Source organism: Cebus imitator, unplaced genomic scaffold (assembly GCF_001604975.1).
Source record: "Cebus imitator isolate Cc_AM_T3 unplaced genomic scaffold, Cebus_imitator-1.0 Scaffold729, whole genome shotgun sequence".
NCBI classification, from domain to species: Eukaryota; Metazoa; Chordata; class Mammalia; order Primates; family Cebidae; genus Cebus; species Cebus imitator.
Genome location: NW_016108044.1, coordinates 482,317 through 495,536, shown reverse-complemented (window position 1 = coordinate 495,536; position 13,220 = coordinate 482,317). Strand labels below are relative to the sequence as shown.

Here is a 13,220-nt window from a genome sequence, read left to right as displayed (position 1 = left end):
AAAAAAAAAAAAAAAAAAATTCCCAAGCTCAAGCAATCCTCCCGCCTTAGCCTCCTGAGTGGCTGGGACTACCCGTGCATGGCATCACACCACCACGCCACCACAACTGGCTAAATTTTTTGACTTGTTACAGAGATCGGGTTGCGCTATGTTGCCCAGGCTGGTCTTGAACTCCTGGGCACAAGTGATCCTCCTGCCTTGGCCTCCAAGAGTCTAGAAATTACAGGTGTGAGCCACTATGCCTGGTCCCTTCTAAGTTTCTAATGACAACAACGGACCTCCTATACAGAAAAATGCATACACCCCCATAACCTGCACACTAATTCAGGAGTTGCAGACAGCCTCAAAACCCATCCAACAGGCCTAGGCTAAGCAACCTGCTCTAACCCATGACCCCGACTTCACTGAGAAACAGAGACCCACAGGGATAAGGTGGCTTGCCCGATGTTGCACACCCAGACCCCAGGATCTGGTTCCTGCCTCCTGCTTTTGTCCAGGGTCCTGGTCCTACCCACCCCCAGCCCCTCGTGCAGGCTCTGCAACCCCTCTGACCTTGGTCTGCTTCTTCTCCGTGGCATAGACAATGGAGGTGCAGCACACCTCGGCGATTTTGCGGCCCTGCCCGTAGAAAGACCAGCAGCAGATCTCATCCCCCAGGACATCCTTGAGGAAGAGCAGCCGCCCGTGGAAGCGCAGGGCCAGCTTGTCGAACAGCTCGATGTTCTTAAGTAGGTTGTCGTCTGAGGTGCTGAGGACCAGGGGACCAGGAGGCCTTAGCACAGCTGGCACCCCTCCCTCTGTAGCCCCAGGACCAGGGCCTGGATGCATCCCCAGCCCTCTGCTCCTGCCCAGGATTTTGGTGCCCAACAGGGAGCCTCCTCCGCCCCTGGAGCCAGGCTAAGTGGGCCTCCGAAGGGAAGCTACATGCGCTGAGCAAATCCCAGCACAGCACAGTGGCTCCCGTGGGGGCCCTAGAGCCAGGCCACCTCCCTGGGGGTCCTGGTGCCCCCACCTTTTTTTGTTTTTTGAGAGTCTTGCTCTGTTGTTCAGGCTGGAGTACAGTGGCATGATCTTGGCTCACCACAACCTCCGCCTCCCAAGTTCAAACAATTCTCCTGCCTCAGCCTCCCAAGTAGCTGGGACTACAGGCACGCAACACCACACCCAGCTAATTTTTGTATTTTTAGTACAAATAGGGTTTCACCATATTGGCCAGGCTGGTCTCGAACTCCTGACCTCATGATCCGCCTGCCTCAGCCTCCCGAAGTGCTGGGATTACAGGTGTGAGCAACTGTACCCAGCTGGCACCCCCACCTTTTAAACTGGGGGACAGTAGGCAAGTTACTTCACCTCTTGGTGCCTCGACCTCCTCATCTGTAAAATGGAGCTCACAACAGTCCTGACCTCAAGGGGGAGGACTCTGCCAGTTCCTAGAGAGAGAGCACTTGGGACAGGCTCGCCATTATCATTTTGTGCTCACCCAAACCCCAGGTTACTGATGACTGAGCTGAAGCTGAGAAGTGGAAAGGACCTGCCCAGGGTGCCAGGGGTAAGAGGCAGAGCTGAATCTGCGAGCAGGCAGGCAGGTGTTCTTGTAGGCCCCCCATGTGACCAGGGCCCTTGCCCTGGGCAGAAGCAGGGCTGTGCTGCATCCCAGGGTCCCGCCCAGTACCCCGCACCCCCGCGGTCACCTGGTGTAGGAGTACTTGTTGTTACTGCGGTTGTGCAGGAGCTTCACCACGGGCTGGTGGGGGAGAGAGGATGGAGGAAAGGGGTGAGACTGCAGGGAGAGGACCCCAGTGAGCCTCCACCCTACAGGGCTCAGGGGCCTCACCTTGGAGGTGCTGGCCAGGAGCTGCTGCTCCTCCCGGGGAGATGTCACCGTGGGGATGAGGCACAGCGGGGACAGCGTCTCCCTTTTTTGCTGGGGAAGAAGCGGAAGGTGGTTAACAGCATGACCAAAGCCACGTATTCCCCATTTAAAAGCCTTTAAAAGCTGCTTGGGAACAACTGCAGACTCCTCAGTGGTCTGCAGGGCTCTGCAGGCTCCGGGCTCCGCCGACTCTCTGCCACTCTCCCTTTGTTTGCTGGGCTTTGGTCCCACGGATGCTTTACTGCTTCACACATCCAGCTTGTGCCTACCACAGCTGCAGGCTGTGCCCCTGCCAGGCATGCTTCTTTGCTCAGCTGTGAGAGTAGCGGGTCTGTCATGCCATTCAGATCTGCAGCTCACACAGTGCCTCCTCAGGGCCAGCCCTCCCCAGGCCCCCTGGCTAAAACACCCTCTTCTCCATCTGCCTTTTATCAGTTCATTTTCTACACAGCACTTAGTGCTTGACTTTTTCTAAAATTTTTATATATTTGTTTATGATCTGTCTCTTCCCACCTGTCAATAACTACCTAGTAAACAGCTGATGCTCTGTATTTGTTGGATGAATGAACGTATTTGTTGAGTGAATAAACCTCATTGGGTGGGGTGAGATTGGAGAAAGAAATCAGAAGCAAATGCATGGGCTTCTTTCTCTTCTGTCTTCTAGAATCTTCATGCCAAAATCTCTCTCACTTCTCCCAACCTTGAAAATTCAATGTGCAATTCTAATGCAAATTCCAGATTTTTTTTTTTTTAGAAACTCATAAGACTCTCTAAAATTAACACAGAAGAATAAAAGTCTACAATTACTTAGGTCAATTTTTTTTTTTTTTTTTTGGGAAAGGGTCTTGCTATCACCCAGGCTGGGTGCAGTGACGTGACTACAGCTCACAGCAGCCTTGACCTCCTGAGCTCAAGCCATCCTCCCATACTTATGTCAGTTTTTAAAAAGAAGGGCTGAGGAAAGGCTGACCCTGCCAGATATTAAGATAGGCTGCAAAGCTGCAACAGTGAGAACAGTGTCAGTTCCGGAACAGAAACAAAAACACCCCAGAAACACAACAGAGCGCTCAGAAACAGACTGCCGTGTCTATGAGGACTACGATTTTTAAAAAGACACCACAAACGAGCGAGGCAAATTATGGAGTACCAATTTGTTATCTATCACCATGTAACAAACTGCCCCCAATTTAGCAGCTTAAAATATTTATTTATTACTTTTGTTTCTGAGGGTCAGGAACTCAGCAGTGGCTCAGCTGGGTGGCTCTGGCACAGGGTCTCTTGTAAGGTTGTGGCCAAGATGTCAGTGGTGCTGTGGGCATCTGCAAGCATGACTGCCCCTAGAGGAAGCATTCTGAGAAAGCTGTTCATGTGGCTGGCAAGTTCGCGCTAGCTGCTGGCAGGAAACAGCGAATCTCTGCTTTGTGGATCTCTCCATGGGGTTGCTAGAGTTCCTCACAGCATGGCAGCTGGCTTCTCCAGAGCGCATAATTCCAGGGAGGGCAAGGTAGAAGCCTCATTCTCTACTTTTTTACTTTTAAGATGGAGTCTTGCTGTGTTGCCCAGGCTGGAGTGCAGTGGCGTGATCTCAGCTTACTACAACCTCCGCCTCCCAGGTTCAAGCGATTCGCCTGCCTCGACCACCCAAGTAGCTGGGATTACAGATTACGTGCCATCACGCCCAGCTAATTTTTGTATTTTTAATAGAGACAGGGTTTCACCATGTCGACCAGGCTGGTCTCAAACTCCCGACCTCAGGTGATCTGCCTGCCTTGGCTTCCCACAGTGCTGGAATTACAGGTGTGAGCCACGGTGCCTGGCCCCTCGTTGTCTTTTACCACCTAGGTCTGTCGGCCCTATCCAGTGTGGAAGGAGATCACACATGGGAACGAGCCCCAGGGGATGAGAACCATCAGGCTGCCTTGGTGACTCGCTCCACAGGCCACCGCTGGCCCTCAGTGATTTCCTCCCTCCCACATGCCAAATACATTCACCTGCTCCCAGGATCCCCCATCATCCCATTACAGCATCAGCTCAAAATACAGAATCTCATCATCTCAATCAGGTCAAGGTGGGGATGTGGCTCTAGTGAGCAGTTCCTTAACTACAGCTCCTTAAGTGCATTTCTTTTTTGGGGGAATGGAGTCTTGCTCTGTCTCCCAGGCTGGAGTGCAGTGGTACCATTTTGGCTCACTGCCACCTCCGCCTCCCAAGTTCAAGCAATTCTCCTGTTTCAGCCTCCTGAGTAGCTGGGACTATGGGCAAGTGTCACCATACCCAGCTAATTTTCTTTATTTTTAGTAGAGACAGGGTTTCAACATGTTGGTCAGGCTGGTCTCGAACTCCTGACCTCAGGTAATCCACCTGCCTTGGCCTCCCAAAATGCTGGGATTACAGGTGTGAGCCACGGCGCCCAGCCCTTAAGTGCATTTCCTATCTGCAGACCTGTGAACTAAAGAGAAAGGTTATCTCCTCCACACACCCAGTGTGCAGTGGAAGAGGCAGGCGCAGGATAACCAGTAAGGTAGGACACTCCTGCTCAAAAGCAGGGGAAGCTAGGCATGGTAGCACGTGCCTGTCATCCCAGCTACTCGGGAGGCCAAGGTGGGAGGATCACTTGAGCCCATGAGTTCTAGACCAGCCTGGGCAACAAAAAAAGACTATATCAAAAAAAAAAAAAAAGAAAAAAGAAAAAGAAAAAATGGGGCAAGGGACAGGAGGCACATATAAGTCTGTATGAATTCTATAATCCAGTTGGAGAAATGCTGGAAACTCTGATGCCTACTCCTGTTCAGGAATGATTCTCCATGGATCTGCCTGAGTCATTCCACCTCTTCCAAGAAAGATGTTTGCAGCTCCACAGTTTCATCTGCCTGCTTCCTATAGAAGTTTGGGGGTGCAAAGGGCTCTTGTCCTTTTGCACTGGCTCTGTCCCTTTCATTCCAAGCTGGCAGTGTTTCTGCCAATATAATTCTCTTCATAACTTATTGGATATCTTGCATGTCTTAGGGTTCACTACATTAGAAAAAGCCACACCTAAAAATCTCTGCAAGTGGTCAGGTGTGGTGGCTCACTCTTGTAATCCCAGCACTTTGGGAGGCCGAGGTGGGTGGATCACCTGAGGTCCAGAGTTCGAGACTAGCCTGACCAACATGGTAAAACCCTGTCTCTACTAAAAACAAAAATTAGCTAGGCATGGTGCTGGACACCTGTAATCCCAGCTACTTGGGAGGCTGAGGCAGCAGAATTACTTGAACCCAGGAAGCAGAGGTTGTAGTGAGCTGTTTAAAAAAAAAAAAAAAAAATCTGCAAGGTAAGCCCTTCTCTAGTTTGGGCTTATGCTGAGATGCTAAGACACAACACCTTTAAGGCTCTCAGAAGCACTATTATTATTTGATTTGACTGGGAGGTTCCTCTGAAGCATCTTGTTGGTATTTCAGAGGTCTTAACAAAGGATTTTCATCATATCCTCAGCTTCGCCTTTAGACCACATTTTCCTGTATTTAATGCCTTGTATTTAATCTTTGCATGGAAGCCATTTGTTAATTTTAACATCACTTGTTATCTGGAAAGGCTGGGAATTTTCACACCCATCAACTTCAGGCTCCTTTTCATTCAAATGGTTTTTTCTTTAACTTACCCTCTCCTCTTCAATTTTACTAATAGTAACAAGAAGGCAGGTGGCACTTTCAACATTCTGTCTGGGAAGCTCCTTAGCTAGACCATCCATTCATTAGGCATATTTCCTACCCTCCACATTACTGCAGGAGACAGTGTTGCTCAACTTTCTGCTGCTACACAAGGATCTCCTTTCCATCAGTTTCCAATAGCATTTTCCTAACTGTTCTTTAAGCCTTCATTGCAGCCTCCTTAAAGGTCATTGGACTCTTATTAACAGACTCTTAAACTTTAAAAAAAATTTTTTTTTAGAGACAAAGTCTCACTATATTGCCCAGGCTGGTCTCGAACTCCTGAGCTCAAGTAATTCTTCCACCTCAGCCACCGAAAGTAATAAGATTATGAGCGTGAGCCACTGTGCCCCGCCAATACTCTTTAACAGTCCTTAAGCTTTGTTAGTAACACTTTCCTCAAAGACCTTCCAGCTTCTTCCCGCCTCTCTGTTGTAAAGTTACTTCTACATTTGAGGTTTCTGTTATGGCAGACCCCCATTCCAGAAACCAAAATCTGTTCTCTGTTGTTGGGTAACAAACTACTACAAACTTAGCAGCTTAAAACAATAGTCCGGGTGTGGTGGCTCATGCCTATAATCTCAGCATTTTGGGAGGCCAAGGCAGGAGGACTGCTTAAAGTCAGGAGTTCGAGACCAGCCTGGCCAACATAGCGAGACTCTGCCTCTGTTTTTAAAAAATAAACAAAAATAAACATTTATTATCTCACATAGTTTCTGTGGGTCAGGAATTTGGGATGAGTTGAGCTGGGTGGCCCTGGCCCAGAGTCTGTCATGAAGCTGAAGTCTGGATTTTGGCCAAGGCTGCAGTCATGGTTTGCCTGGGCCTAGAAGCTCTGCTTCTGAGACAGGTCACCAGTATGACAGGGAGTCTGTGCTGGCTGTTGGCAAGGGCTTCAGCTCCTCACCAAGTGGACCTCTACCTAGGGCTGCCTGAGTGTCCTCACATAGCACTTCCCAGAGTGAGTGACCCCAAAGAGAGGCAGAAGCTGTAATGTCTTTTATGACCTAGCTTCAAAGTCTCATGCTGTCATTTCTGCAATGTCCTATTGGTCATACACAAGGATCTCCTTAGTGAGGAACTGAATAGGTCAGCCCTATTCGGTGTGGGACAGGACTAAACAAGAGCCTGGACACTGGGAGGCAAGAAGCCCTGGTGGCTCTCATGGATGCTAGCTACCAGACTGTGAAATAGCTGGCACCGGGAAAACTAGCTCACCCTACGGAAGACAAAAATGAGCTAAATCCCTTCACAATTCATATTTACAAAAGTGAGCTCCATTTAGATTAAAATACCCATATATGAAAAAAACCCATATTTAAAACTATAGGCCAGGCATGGTGGCTCATGCCTGTAATCCCTGCACTTTGGGAGGCCGAGGTAGATGGCTCGCTTGAGCTCAGGAGTTTGAGACCCACCTGACCAACATGGCAAAACACAGTCTCTACAAAAAAATACAAAAATGGCCAGGTGCAGTGGCTCACGCCTGTAATCCCAGCACTTTGGGAATCTAAGGCAGGCAGATCACAAGGTCAGAAGTCAGGAGTTCGAGACCAGCCTGGCCAATATGGTAAAACCCTGTCTCTACTAAAATACAAAAATTAGCCAGGTGTGGTGGTGTGCACCTGTAATCCCAGCTACTCAGGAGGCTGAGGAAAAGAATCACTTGAACACGGGAGGCGGAGGTTGCAGTGAGCCAAGATCATGCCACTGCACTCCAGCCTGGGCAATAGAATGAGACTCCGTCTCAGAAAAACAAAAAAAAATCAGCCGGGTATGGTGATGCACTCCTGTAATCGCAGCTATTGGGAGGCTGAGACACGAAAATCGTTTGAACCTGGGAGGTGGAGGCTGCAGTGAGCCGAGATGGTGCCATTGCACTCTAGCCTGGGTGACAGATCCAGACTCTGCCTCAAAAAATAAAATAAAACTAGAAAGCTAACAAGAAACGGAGAATCAGAAAAAAAATTTTAAACAAGGCCATAAGGATATGCCATTAGGCAAAAAATGGTGAGGAATTGGACTACATCAAAATCAAAAATTTTTCAAGTTGACAATGGAAAGCATGACTTTACAAATAATCTCATGTAATAACGTTGAAGAGGTGATAAGAGTAATAAGTATTCTGTGGCACAAATGTAATTACTGGTTCAGGAAAGGATTATCAATTGATGTGTCATTGATAGGGAACTGCCTTAATTCAGTGGCCAAATAATACCATATGCATTACTTCATAGTTGGCAACAAGGAAATATAACAATGCTAGAGGGATCAATCCCCTATATCCAGGGGCCAATTATGAACGTCCTTAATGATGAATCATATTAACAATATTAGGGGTTGCTCGATGTGACCTAATGTGAAATACATACATAACATTACTTAAAATGTATTCTAACCAAAATGTTTAATATCAGTAATTTTATTTTATTATTTTATTTATTTATTTTGAGAAGAAGTCTTGCTCTGTTGCCCAGGCTGGCGTGCAATGGTGCAATCTTGGCTCACTGCAACCTCCGCCTCCCAGGTTCAAGTGATTCTCTTGCCTCAGCCTCTTGAGTAAACTGGGATCACACGTGCCCACCACCACTCCCAGCAAATTTTTATATTTTTAATAGAGACGGAGTTTCACCATGTTGGCCAGGCTGGTCTCAAACTCCTGACTTCAAGAGATCCACCCGCCTCGGCCTCCCAAAATGCTGGGATTACAGGTGTAAGCCACTGTGCCCAGCCAATATCAGTCATTTTAAATCTACAGTCTGGCTTATTGGAAATGAAGGGTACGGTTGGGTAACAAACCAAATGATACAGGGAGTAAACAACCAGGCCAATTTGGAAAGAGGTCACTGTGCAGGACAACTGGCAGTCTCTTTAACAAGCCAGCATCGTGAGGAAAAAGGGACCCTTGGATTGTAATAAAGTAGCGCATATGGTATTATTTGGCCACTGTATTAAGGCAGTTCCCTATCAATGACGCACCAACTGATAATCCTTACCTGAAGCAGTAATTACATTTGTGCCACAGAATATCTCTAACACTTATCATCTCTTTAACATCATTACATGAGATTGTAAGTCACGCACTCCATTGTCAACTTGCAGATAGCCAGACGCAACGTGAAGATCTAGACTGGTCCCTGGTTTGATGAACCAGGTATAAAAACACATTTCTGGAACAACTGGAGAAACTGGAGTATGCTCTGGACTGGGCATTAAATATTTATTGACACGTAAAGATGGCAATTATTAACAACAACAAAAAAGCAGATTATAAAACATTTCATACAACACGATTCTATTTTGGCAAGCAAAACACATACATGCATACATAAACTCACACACAGGAAAAGACCTGAAAGGATATTTGGTGCTTTTATTTTTTAGATTACTTGTATTTCTGAAATTTCTACAGTTAATAAATACTGCTTCAAAATAATAAATGGTTATTTGTTGCTTTGAAAAATCAAGGATTTCCACTCAATGCTAGATGCCATAAGCAGATAACATTCTAAGAGAAAATATTGGCAATATCTACATTGACTAGATATTTTTATCTAGAACAGACTTTTTCAACTGGAGTTCCTCATCTGAATCTCAAAAACCAGCAAAGGTGGGCACGGTGGCTCACGCCTGAATCCCAGCACTTTGGGAGGCCAAGGCAGGCGGATCACTTGAGGTCAGGAGTTCAAGACCAGCCCAGCCAACATGGTGAAACCCCATCTCTACCAAAAATTACGAAATAATTAGCCAGGCATTGTGATGTGCGCCTGTAGTCCCAGCTACTCAACAGGCTGAGGTAGGAAAATCACTTGAATCCCAGAGGCAGAGGTTGCAGTGAGCTGAGATTGTGCCACTGCACTCCACCTTGGTCAAAAGATCAAGACTCCATCTCAAAAAAAGAAAAAGCAAAACAAAACAACAACAAATAATTAGAGTATTTTCTGAAATTTGCTGAGGAGGGTAGGTAAACAGTCCCATTTTACAGGCTTAGAGGTTAATTTGTTATGTACAATCCATGCCCCAGGGCATGGATAAGACATGCTCATATGTAATAGGGCTTAATTATCCCCAGGAACTAAACTAAAATATGCAAGGATCTCCTGCTAAGCCACACGAAAAAGAAAACAGAAAATATGGTAAAGAACATGAATAAGCAATTCACAGAAAGGGAAACTATATGAAAAGATGCTGAACCTCATTAGTAATCGGAGGCATGCAAATGAAAATGAGATCACTCTACACTCATCGGATTGGCAAAATTAGAAAGCTGGATGATGCCATGTTTTGATGAGGACATGCAGAAATGGGATCTCTTATGCACTGCTCATTATGAGGATAAAGTGCTATAACCATTTGGGGAGCAATTTGGTGATATTTACTAAAACCCAGTTTGCAGGTGTCCTGTTATCCAGCAATTCTACTCCCAGCTACAATCACAGGAGACTCTGGCACAGAGCCAGAAAGGAGCACGTACCAGGACGCTCATGGTGACACGGTTTGTAGGGCCAGGAGCTGGGAGGCAATCTAGGTCTACAACCTCAGGGGAATATATGAACAAAATATGGTGAATGAACACCATAGATTCCTCTGCAGCTGTTAGAGGCAAAGAACTACATGTACTTGGAGCAGCATGAATAGATCTTGAAAAAAGTGCTGAATTAAAAAAACACAATGCAACAGAAACTGATTCACAGCTTCAATGCCATTTATGGACATTTCAAATGCACACATATGCAGAACAATGCTTTAGCTTTTCCAGCATATGTATCAAAACATTAGAATTGGATGGGTGCCCCTGGGGAAAAGGAAAGTAGGCAGGGGATTGGTAATGAAGGGAAAGAAATAAAATGAAAGAGAAAAGGTTTGCACAGACCAATAATGATGATGAAATGCCACACTGAGGAGTGTGCCAAGCTGTGTGGGGTGGAAAGGGAGTTTGGAAAGGAGAGAGCAGGAATACAGAAAAGCATTGCACTTGGGAGGCTGATGGTCAGATAGCCAGGTAACCTGGGGTCAAATCTGAGCTCTGCTGCTTCCAAGCTCTTTGACCTTGGATGCATCACCCAAGATCCCTTGTGTTTCTTTTTATGTCAAACAAGGGTACAAGATATATACACAAGCAGATAGCAGAATCGCTCTTGACACACAGCAGATACATGATAAAATTAGTAAATTTAAAACTACAGGCCTCCCGCGGTAGCTCACACCTATAATCCCACCACTTTGGAAGGCTAAGGCAGGTAGATCACATGAGGTCAGTAGTTCGAGATCAGCCTGGCCGACATGGTGAAACCCTGTCTCTACTAAAAATACAAAAAAGTAGCAAAGCGTGGTGGTGGGTGCCTGTAATCCCAGCTACATGGGAGGCTGAGGCAGGAGAATTGCTTGAACCCGGGAGGCAGAGGTTGCAGTGACCTGAAATCATGCCATTGCACTCCAGCCTGGGAAACAGAGAGACTCTGTTTCAACAAAGAAAAGAAAGAGAAAAAGAAATAAAGAGCAAAAATGTACTTCTAAGATCTAGTTCAATGAGTGTTTCTCAAATGCAAGCAGTAATTTACTAATGGGTCATGAAATAAGTAACGGGTCCCAAACAGCATAAAAAGAAAGAAGATTATCAGAGTACATTTCACTAAAAGTATCTTTTTATAGAACTGTTATTTTGGTTATATATGAGTATTAAAATGCATTTTTTTCACTATGGGACGCAATGAAAAGTTTGAAAACATAGATATTGTCCAGAGGAGTTCTACACCTTTGGGTTTCAAGAACCAGTAAGTATTCCCCGAGACAACAGAAAGTTGTTCAGACAGGCTACTTTTTAATCTACAAAGGACATTCGAAAATAAACTTTTATGATCGGCCAGGCATGGTGGCACATGCCTGTAATCCCAGCATTTTGGGAAGCTGAGGCGGGTATATCACAAGGTCAGGAGTTCAAGACCAGCCTGCCCAACATGGTGAAACCCAACTCTACTAAAAATACAAAAATCAGCTGGGCATAGTGGTGGCCACCTGTAATCCCAGCTACTCGGGAGGCTGAGGCAGGAGAATCGCTTGAACCTGGGAGGAGGGGGTTGCAGTGAGCCGAGACCATGCCATTGCATTCCAGCCTGGGGGACAGAGTAGGACTCTGTCTCAAAAAAGAAAGAAAAATAAACTTTTATAATCTCCTCTTACTATTGTATCATAAAAGAAAGGACATTTTTAACATTGTAAAAATAGAACAGAATAACAGGCTTTATGTAAAACTCACTACGTCGTACTTATTTTTCTCCCTTCGCTATCTTTCGGAACATGAAAGAATGCCAGAGGTAGGAATGGACTCACTGAAGGTCACTGAGTCAGCTGTGACAGGTGACACAGAACTCCTATGTCCTGGCTTCACTTTCCAAGCTCTGATCTTCAGAACCCTCAGAGGTCCACAGAAGTGGAGCCCAGCAGGTGGGGTCTCTAGAATCCCCAATCCTGTTTTACTAGGAGTGGCCCTGCTTCTGTGAGATTTCATTAGAATAAAGAATTTAACCGCTTAAAAAAAAAAAAAAACAATTAGAAAGCCCCTGAGGGGTGGAAGCCATGGGAGAACGCTGCCTCCCAGGATAGGACCAGATCGCAGAGGTTATTATATTTCAATTTAAATTTAGATGTTTTTCCCAGGTGACATGAGAGAACGATTTAGGATTTCTGAGCAAGAGAGAGAATAGATGGGAGTTGTGGTTAAGGATAATTACTCAGGTGCGAGTGTAACAGCTGGACTGGCTGCATAGGAACAGCGGGAAGCAGAGAGCAGCTATTTAACCATTGCAATGGTCCTGGCATGAGGCTGGGGTGGGGGTGCTGCCTGAGGCAGCAGGGATGCAGAAGATAGCATCCCAAATTCTCTGGGGTTATGGCCAATCAGAGGCAGGCTCTCTAGGCCATACCCCATATCTCATTTTTTCTGTCCTAATACCTGCTTGGGCATCTCTCTCAGGAACATAGGCGCAGGGACTCGGAAGGCCCTCACCTGCAGTGCCAGCTGGCAGTCGTCAATCAGGCCCTGAACCAGGTAGTAGCGTGCTTCGCCCAGCAGCTCTCCCAGTTCTCTGGTACTCTCCGGCAGTGGCACAGACCCGTCCCGCAGGTAGTTGAGGATTGTACCAAAGTGACGGCCGCTCCGGTCAATCAGCACCCAACCTAGTAGGGTGGAAAGATGGCTTTGCTGGGGGACCTGGAGCTACTAAATCAAAAAAAAATTTTTTGTAGCAATGGAGTCTCACTATGTTGCCCAGGCTGGTCTTGAACTCCTGGGCTCAAGTGATCTTCCCATCTCAGCCTCCCAAAGTACTTGAATTATAGGTGTTAGTCACCACACCTGGCCTAAATTATAAGAAAAAAAGGATTCCAGCTAGGCATGGTGGCTGATGCCTGTAATCCCAGCACTTTGGGAGGCTGAGGCGGGCTCATCACCTCACATTTTTTTAAGCTGTGAGGTCGGGAGCTCAAGACCAGCTGACCAAGATGGAAAAACCTCATCTCTACTAAAAATACAAAATTAGCCAGGCATGGTGGCGCATGCCTGTAATCCCAACTATTTGGGAAGCTGAGGCAGGAGAATAGCTTGAGCCTGGGAGGCGGAGGTTGCAGTGAGCCGAATTGGTGCCGTTGCACTCCAGCCTGGG

General features: G+C 46.5%; 1 protein-coding gene across 1 annotated transcript in view; it reads right to left on the bottom strand.

Annotated features, from left to right (window-relative positions):
* KCTD13 (potassium channel tetramerization domain containing 13) overlaps window positions 1-13,220 on the bottom strand; it is a 19,327-nt gene that overhangs the window by 3,757 nt on the left and 2,350 nt on the right. The window contains exons 2-5 of the mRNA XM_017519150.2: window positions 12,566-12,735; window positions 1,835-1,924; window positions 1,692-1,744; window positions 553-748 (exon numbers count right to left, since the gene is read on the bottom strand). Coding sequence (XP_017374639.1) covers window positions 553-748; window positions 1,692-1,744; window positions 1,835-1,924; window positions 12,566-12,735 — 509 coding nt within the window. The remainder of the gene's footprint in view (window positions 1-552; window positions 749-1,691; window positions 1,745-1,834; window positions 1,925-12,565; window positions 12,736-13,220) is intronic.